The 9,068-nt window shown below is 42.4% G+C and overlaps 1 protein-coding gene across 2 annotated transcripts; it reads left to right on the top strand.

Annotated features, from left to right (window-relative positions):
* The first annotated feature begins 2,749 nt into the window (after positions 1 to 2,749).
* On the top strand, positions 2,750 to 8,610 carry LOC102068860 (uncharacterized). Of its 2 annotated transcripts, XR_270582.4 has the most exons (3): positions 2,763 to 2,950; positions 4,558 to 4,645; positions 7,928 to 8,610. XR_270582.4 is itself a non-coding variant. In XM_026799687.2 (2 exons), the coding sequence occupies exons 1-2, from the start codon at positions 2,891 to 2,893 to the stop codon at positions 8,105 to 8,107; spliced, it is 240 nt and encodes a 79-aa protein (XP_026655488.2). In that variant the 5' UTR covers positions 2,750 to 2,890. The 2 variants fall into 2 exon arrangements, 1 of the variants encoding a protein (XP_026655488.2); XM_026799687.2 differs by lacking the exon at positions 4,558 to 4,645 and having other exon boundaries at positions 2,750 to 2,950; positions 7,928 to 8,107.
* Positions 8,611 to 9,068: the final 458 nt, after the last annotated feature.

The raw sequence follows: 9,068 nt of genomic DNA, 5'->3' as shown, positions 1-9,068 counted from the left end.
CCAGCCTGCAGCCTTGCATGACTTCTGTTGTGAAATTAACTCTGCCACGAGCACAAGGAAACAGGATCACAAGCATCACCTCAAGTAGTAATTTTCCACTCATCACTTTCCAGTAAAGTTTAAGAAATGTACAGTGATTAACATCAGCCCGAGAATGAAGCTGGACACACAGCCCACCATCAGCAAACCTTTTAAAGCCGTGGTAAGTTTTTTATTCTATCCTGCTAATCTTCTGGGGGTCACAGAGTTATCTCAAATTAAAGCTATTTGCAGGTGTGAGTGAAAGAACACACAGCTGCCTTCAGTAGGCACTGGGATTTGGACACACAACCTCAAAGCAAATGTTTGTCACCCTGCCTGAAGCTGCCACCTCCAGCAACCCTGCTGACAGCAGGCAGGTCTGGAAACAGCAGTCTTGGCCTGAAAGACAGACTGGTTCAGCATTTGGGCACCAAATTTATTTCCTGAATCTGAATGAGGTGGCTGTACAGCATCCTCTGATTTGTAGATGGACAGGATTTCCCAAGGCTAGCAAGCATTTATTTCAAAAGCTATTTTCTGAATTATTTGTGAACTTTTTCTATTTTAAAAGCTTAATCCACCCTATCCTAACTCTAAATACTAGTCATGCTTTTAAAAACTGCCACTATTGGACTTGTATTTACAAGTACTTGTGGATATTCTGGACCACCCAGCATGCTGACAAGCCAAACTCTGTGATGTTCAATTTGCAGTCAATGGCATGCACTTTCCCACTTCTGACTGTAGGACTACTAGTACCACCACTAGGATTAAGTAAAGTTAAAACTGTGTTAATCTGAAGAGTTAGTAAAAAAACAGGATAAACGGGTTCCTCAGAAAGCAACTTAGCAAGGAATTTGATTTTAGCAAGATGAAATATTAGTGTCACACATTGAGAGACATGGAAGTCACTTGTCAAGTTCTGCAGGGAAAAGTGTTACTGATTTTGCCTTGTATAGTGGAAACTACTACGAAATTATTCCACCCATCCCCCTGCCAAGAATTGTTCAGAAAATAGTTTTGAATCTATGAAAATATCCCTTGTGAGAACTATTAACAGCTTTTATTTTCTGTGAAAATACCCTAGTTAATATTTTTCTCTGCTTTGTAAGAAACTGAAAAACCTATTCCTGGTTGTGTGGCTTTGAGGTCTAAAGGGACATTCTTGCAATCTGAAGCTCTGTACATCCCTTTGGATGCATCCACTCCAGCACAGATCATTCCACAGATTTCATTGTTGAGTTTTTAGGGCAGGCTGCAGCTTGGCATTCACATCTTCTCTTGTCAAAAGGCAAAAGGCAGATGCAGCAGTGTGTTCAGGCAGCAGGGCCACTTCCCAGGGACTGTGCAGGGCCACCTCCACAGCAGCATGGAGAGGAGCCAGAGCTGCCTTAGCAAAGCCTCAGAAGAGGTTCTTACATGCACTTAATATAACAGATACTGCAGCAGTAGTAAGGTATAGATAATAATAACCCTCCCCACATAAACACCTATCTTCTACATGTGTTTGTAGAAGACACTAGAAATTCAATATAGTCCATGTGGTTTTATCTGATATCATTTATAGCAGAATCCAGTGGAATTCCTTACCTAATAAAATACTAAAAATTGCATAAATATATCACTAATAATCAATATTTAATATTTCAGATATATTGTTTTGTATTTTATATAAATTTTTATATTGTTTTGTACTATTGATTGTGGTTTGCCTGAGCATAGCTCTGGTTTTTCAAATATGGAATGTGAAAAACGCCAATCACTTGTTTTTAAAATTTTAAAAGTTTAATAGTAATAAAATGGTTATAAAGGTAGTGATACAATTAGAGTAATAATAATTTGGACAATTTGAATTAGGACAATATGAGACAATAAAGACAAAGAGTTACAGACAGTCAGGGTACCTTTTTCTGGGCAGCACGAGCCTGAAAAAGGACCCACGTTAACAGAGGATTAACCCTTAAAACGTATAACCTATTGCATATTCTTACACCTCATACATGATGCATAAATTCCATTCAAATACAGGATTCTGTCTGGTCATCTTCAGCTTCTTCCTCTGAGTCCTAACAGCACCTTTGAGGTGGGAATAAGTTAATTTCTTCTGATAAGAGGGCAATAAATTATTTTTCTCTGAAATATTTAGGTGTCCTGTGGCTGCTATCTCGCTGGGTGTCCTTTCTTTTAAAAAAGTACCCTACATAGCATAGTTTCTATTTTAACTTTTTTTAATAACCCAGTAAGTATATTTAACACACTACTTAAAAGAATTAACACAGCATTACTTTCTAACACAACATATAATATTCATTTTAATATTTGCAAAAAAAGCCGATCATAAAATACGCATTTTTCACACTGAAGTAAAGCTAAGCTGGTAAGTAGCAAGTGGGCTGTTGAATATATATATATAGGTGGAAGAAAGTTGGGTGTGTGAATGCCAGCGAACTGAGGGGCATCAGCATTCATACTCTGAAGGCTGCACATGTTGCTCACAATAATCAGTCGGAAAGAGTTACTTGATCCGATTACTCACTCGTGAGTAAATAAGATGATTTACAAGGAAAGCCCAAGTGGTTTTCTGGTGAAAAACGGGTTCTCATTTTTCACTGAGTGGCTGTGTCCTACAGCAGGCTGTGCAGGGTGAGGAGCCGGCTCTTGCTCTGCTGTTCTGAGCAAACTGCGGGCGAGGCAGAGCGGCTGCCTAGGGCAGGTTTGTGCCGCTTTAAGAGCACAGGGGGAGGCGGTGGAGGCACAAACACGGCCCTGAGCTCCTGCAGGCTGCCCTGGGGCCGGCACAGCCCGGCAATCTGTCTGTCCTGCCCTGCCCTGTCTGTCCTGTCCAGCTGAGCAGCCCCAGCAGCGCAGGATGCGCGCCCGGACGGAGCCCCCGCAGCCCCGGGGCAGCGCGGTGAGGGGCACTGGGCAGGTAAGGGGTAACCAGGACACAGCCAGGGCACTGGGCAGGTAAGGGTGCCCAGGACACTGAGCAGGTAAGGGTAACCAGGACACAGCCAGGGGCACTGAGCAGGTGAGGGTAACCAGGAAACAGTCAGGGCACTGGGCAGGTAATGGTGCCCAGGACACAGTCAGGGCACTGAGCAGGTAAGGGTGCCCAGGACACTGAGCAGGTAAGGGTGCCCAGGGGGCACTGAGCAGGTGAGGGTAACCAGGAAACAGTCAGGGCACTGGGCAGGTAAGGGTGCCCAGGACACAGCCAGGGGCACTGAGCAGGTAAGGGTAACCAGGACACAGCCAGGGGCACTGAGCAGGTAAGGGTGCCCAGGAAACAGTCAGGGCACTGAGCAGGTAAGGGGTAACCAGGACACTGGGCAGGTAATGGTGCCCAGGACACAGTCAGGGCACTGAGCAGTTAAGGGTGCCCAGGACACAGACAGGGGCCTGCTGCCAGCTGGGAAAGACAAAAAAAATCTGCTAATTCAGCTGCTTTGATGCCTTTCTATAGAAAGGGGGCATACTTTACAGTATATAAGTAAGGGGGATAACTAAATTATTTAGAAAGGGTGATAACTAAATTATTTCTAATTCCAGTAAATGGTTGTCGGCAGGGAAGAGTAGAAGAATGTAGTCACATATATATATATTCCTATTCACATAATTAATTTTAAGTGCAAAATAGTTTGCTAAATGGTTAGAATTGTGTCTGTGAGTGGACTGCATAAGGCAATCCCTTATTCTTCTTTTACAGTAAGCACAACTCCAGTTTGTATAAGTTTATTCAAAAGTGTTTAAAATCTAAATATTTCAGGAGAGGAAATGTCTGTGACTCAGATGTAGCTATGTCCTCACTGCTATACATTCAAGAATCAGAAACTTAACAGATATATGCCACTATGTGTTATCTATGAAAGCACAAAATCATCTTTTTAGACAAAATACAAAAATCTGAATTTATATGTCCAGAAAAATGTGATTTAAATAACAACCGAGAAACTCCTCTTGCATTTTAACTTTCATTGTAGCCTCCTGATTACAATTACTTTTGGAATTGAGGTGAAACTAAGGCCTTGATCAGCTTAATCACAACAGTTTGCTATGCTAGTTTTGTCTATTAAATAGTCTGTCTTCATCATAATTTTTGTTTTAAAGATCTTCCTCAGTGTTTCATACATTTAATTTCTGCACTCAATTTTCACATTAAGAGATTTTAAACTTGATTTGAATCCTGCAGTGCCTTTACTCACTGAAAGATAAATACATACAGATTTGACTTTAAAATAATCAGACTGATCTGCTTCATGCCTTATAAAGGCTGAAATATTTTAAATAATGAACACTGAAATATTTTCATTAATACTTTAGTTATTTGTAGAGGGGGATATTTATAACAAACTTATTCAGTGAAATTTCTGTTAATATTTTAATGATTCTGAGTGTTTTTGTACACTCTTTGTTTAAAAGGTTTGGACCTCTGCCAAAGCAGCATTATTAGATCTTTCTAAGGTTTTACATAATTGTAATGCAGCCTTTTCTCTAAGGTACCGAACTCATTAATTTGATTTCTGGTTCTTACAGGAGTTCTAAGTGACAATTTTGACTTGCAGTGGAGTTATCTCTCGATCATCACCTTCTTTTCAAGTCCATCCCTGTGTCAGACACCCAGGTCTGAGAATTTTTCCTGTTCCTACAGTTTGGTGCCTCTGTTTGCAGCCCAGAGCCAGGGAGGTGGCAGAGGAATGTATTCACCCTCCTGCAGCTGCCCAGGGCTCCAGGGCACAGCTCAGTGACCTCCTCAGAAAGCCAGCCTGGTGATTATCCTGGAGTGCTAACAGGAAGCTGGCAGCTCACCCAGGGCACCCAGGAGCACTTGTTCTCCCCACTTGAAGGGCAAATATTTATATCACTGACTGAGTGGCAAATGAAGCAGAACAAGCTCATTGTTGTTGTTGGTTTACCCCTTTCAGCTTGTTCTGCCTTTGGAATAAGTGTGTGCCTGGGAGGAGAGTGGTCACAGCCCTGCAGGGTGGGCAGTGTTTCACAGCTCTGGTTGTGCTAGAGCCACTGGGAGCCCTTCTTTGTGTGTGATTGAGCAGCTCTCAGGTGTAGGTAATAAACCCCTCCCCACATAATCTTCTACACCTACTTGTAGAAGACACTGGAAATTCAATATAGCCCATGTGATTTTATGTGATATCATTTACAGCAGAATCTAGTGGAATTCCTTACCTAACAGAATACTAAAAATTGTATAAAGATATCACAATAATCAATCTTTAATATTTCAGATGTATTGTTTTGTATTTTATAGAAATTTTATATTGTTTTGTACTATTAATTGCGGGTTTTTTTATCCAATTTGACTGTATTCATCTCCACCAAAGTAAGAACTTGTCACTTGATTTCACAGAGACAAATCTTTGACTGACATTAAGTGCTCTAGCTACCAATCAGAATAGCTTCCTAGAAAAAAAAGAAAATATGAATATTCACTGATATAAAACAGACCTTGCTGACTTCAATCCCTTCTGCCATTTGGTGACTGCATTTACAAATTTACTGGACTCCCAAAGTTTTAAAACTTGTTTTTCTGTTCCCAGAGTTTAGCTAGCAGTACCAGATCTGCGACTTTCCAGGCACAGAGTGAAAATTATTATATGATAGCCAATAATTCTGTAGTTTGGAGGCAAATAAATGGTATAAATACTTCCTAATTCAGATACCAGTTCATCTTTTAGCCCTGTGCAATACATTTTCAAAGAAATCTCAAGTGAGAGCGGGTTACAGACAGGGAGGCCACCACCTCCCACAAGCATCTTGCTCAAGGGAACTTCTCAAATTACCATAACTGAAGTTACTGTAAAATTCACAGGGCTGGCTTGAACCTTCACACCATTTCTGTAGACTGCAAGTAAGCCTTTTTTTTTTTTTCTTACAGTATTTCTGCCTCTGCATTTGTCTTCATTAGACATTGAGGAAGTGCAGTTCCCCCCTCCCAGATGCAATAGTGGGATAAATATATCTGGGGGTTTGTAAGGTTTTCCCTACTCTTACTTCTCCAAAATCAAGATGTCCATTTGTGTAATTTGGCCGGGTAGGGGGAAACAAGATTAGAGAGAAAAAGGAGGAAAAAAGACCACAAAGCAACTCAGAAATTCAGATATTTAAAGGCGTTAACTAACAAGGACATTGAAATTAGCAGACAGGGGCCTAATACAGCTTTCAAGTGTGTGGGTTCTGGCAGATGACTTGCAGCCCTTAGGCTTTCAGGTGTGTGGTTCCTGTTTCAGGAATTACACTGAGCACTGCATTCCTTAAGACATCTTTACTAACACTCCACAACCTGTGACATTCCCTGGGCAGCAGCTAAAGGCAGCACTGAAGCAGCACAAGGAAACTCCGTGAGCAAAAAAAAATCCCTCACCAGGTTAAAAACAGCCTCAAACCTATCTTCACCCAGCAGCCAGTGCGAAGAGAGGAATAACACCAAAAGTTGCCATGGGAAAAGTGAGAATATCACACAGGCTGATGGGCTCTGCAGCACAGCCCCCAGCAGCAGAGGCAGAGGCCAGAGCAGATGAACATACACGAAATCAAGGAGCTGCTCTGTAGAAAACAGACCCAGAGCACAGCCCACTGCTGCAGGGAATGGGCCTGTGGGCAGCATTCCAGCTCCAGCCACCCTCCTGCCATGGCTGTGTGACTTCACTGGGGAGAAGGGAGAGAGTCCTCCATGCCCTGAGTTGGGCAGCTCCAGGCCCTGAACCAGGGCAGCTCCAGGCCTTGAGCCGGACAGCTCCAGCTGCCTCCTCTGAACTTTTTCTGTGCTTGTAAAGATTTGAGGTTAATCCAACTAGAATATGACAGAGCAGCCAAGGATCTGCTGATGGATAGCTGGGTTTCATTAAGGATATCATGGGCTCAATCCACCAAGATTTGTTACTAGACATACACTGGTAACATAAACTCTCCTTACAAGCCACAGAAAAAAAATTGAGCTGATCATAATTTTAACATTGTCATGTACACAATTGCTGGAAATTATTCAAATTTTCCACTCTCCTTAGACATAAATACTCTATCAACCCAGTTTCCATCTTCACTATTACATAAAGGTCAGGATTTAGTAACAAAACCCCAGTAAAGCATGTGCTTGGACAAACCTGAGGCCTCCTCTGCTGAGTTGCAGTCCCAATTCCCACAGTACTGCAGCCCCTCAGGAAACCTCCTCATGACTGGCACAAGGGACTCAGAGAAAAAAACCTCTTCAGGCCCTGGCACTTCATTTACACACCCACTGTACAGCTGTCAGGTGTATGGGTCCAGGAACAGGACTGGTCACCCTGAGGACTTCCAGGTGTGTGGGTCCTGTGGCAGGAATGGCATTGAACACTGCATTCCCTAGGACACACCTATTAGCACTTAACAGAATCAACACACTAACTCCTTCCTAAGCACCCTGCTCTTTCTAAAGCCTTGGAAAAAGATAAAATATGCATTCTGATGGCAGTTCAATTTCCAGTTCTCCTTTCCATCATATTCTTTTATTTTCAGTTTTAGTTTTGCTACATATCACTATAACAATCATTTTGTGTAATGATGCTCTAAGTGGGAGAGGACGACCTTAAAAATTGAAATTGTAAAGGGAAAGGCTTAGCCAAGGGTTAGGAACAGTGCTTTAGGGTGGACAGGGTGTCCACACCAGCACCAACAACTGCAGCTGAGCCAAGGGGGAAAGGCAGGCTGATGCCTATGGAGGCACAGAGAGAGAGAGAAAGAGCAGGAGCTCTTCTGGGGTCTGCAGCTCAGGAAATGGGATTATTTTTTAGGCTGAGAAAGGAATAAGCCAAAGAGGCTGACACCCCTATGCTGGCTTTAATAAACACATCTATTCAGACATAACTCCTATTTGCAAGTAAATAATGCAGCATATTTTTTTGCTTTACAGCTTCAGACTCCTGACATGGAGGAAATCATGGTGGAAACAGTCCTGGCCCCATGGGAGATCCTGCTAGTCATTTTTGCTGCAGTGCTGGTGATGAGTGTGCTGATGCTGCTGCCCCCAGCTGTGGTGGTGATCTGGAGGATGAGACATGTGCCACAGATCTCGCTGCAGGGCTCGGTGTGAGCCAGCCCTGCTCCAGCACTGCCCTGGCAGCATGGCTCACACTGACAACACCTCTCAGGTCACTCTCACTACCTGTGAGCCACCCCAGAGCACTGCCTCTGCCAGTCTGCTGCTGCTGAGTTCCTGTGAGAAGAGTTTATTGTGTGATTTTGGGGCCATGAGCTGCAGTTCTCCACACTTTGCCTTCCATGTTCTGGCTGGGTTGTAATTACTGCTCTCGGCTCAGCTCCTGAACTGAGTTCTTCTCTTGTGTTACAATGGACTGAAAGAGAAGTAAGGATAATGCAGCACTGTATTCCCTTAATTAATATCAGGAATAATTAATATCCCTCTCTATAGTTACACTGTAAATATTACCAAAGCCTTTAGCTGACTGACACTTGTGCAGGTGGATTTATCCAATGCATATAAGATACTCTGGGGAGGCAGTGGTTTAGTCTGGTTGTATTGCAAAACCTAAAAAAAAAAAATAAAATTTCAGAGAATGTTTCAAGAAGTAAGCCTCTCCTGCTTCTCTTGTTTGATCTGGAAACTTAATGGTTTAAAATGGTATTAAGATCTTTCATTCTATATGAATTTTCCTCTTTCCTCAACCCCCTAGTGCCAGAACAAACCCCATCCTGGGGCTAGAGCAGAAATGGTCCTATGCTCAGACAGGCCAGACACCAACAAGAAGTTAATGCAAACACACAGCAACCATTTACATGAATGAAATTATGCAAATGTACTCTGGGAAATAACACGATTAAATTTACTTTAGTTCTTAACTGTGTCATATTGGCTTATTGAGTCAACTCCCTGTCTCATTATAAATAATAACTCAGGTGGTGGGAATAGAACAAAATTTCTTCTCTGCAAGTTTTTGAAAAACATCCCAGCAACCCAATCTCCAGCTTAATATCAGGTTCATGACACATGATAATTAAAGCTTTCCAGCCTAATTCTTCCACACTGTGTGACA

This window comes from Zonotrichia albicollis, chromosome 7 (assembly GCF_047830755.1).
Source record: "Zonotrichia albicollis isolate bZonAlb1 chromosome 7, bZonAlb1.hap1, whole genome shotgun sequence".
In the NCBI taxonomy this organism is placed as follows: domain Eukaryota; kingdom Metazoa; phylum Chordata; class Aves; order Passeriformes; family Passerellidae; genus Zonotrichia; species Zonotrichia albicollis.
Note: the sequence above shows the minus strand (reverse complement) of the source record. Positions and strands in the feature narration are given on the sequence as shown.

Coding starts and splice junctions, on each gene's coding strand:
- LOC102068860 (XM_026799687.2), top strand. CDS start 2,891: ATGCGCGCCCGGACGGAGCCCCCGCAGCCCCGGGGCAGCGCGGTGAGG. Junction 2,951..7,927: donor CGGTGAGGGGCACTGGGCAG/GTAAGGGGTAAC, acceptor TTTGCTTTACAG/CTTCAGACTCCTGACATGGA.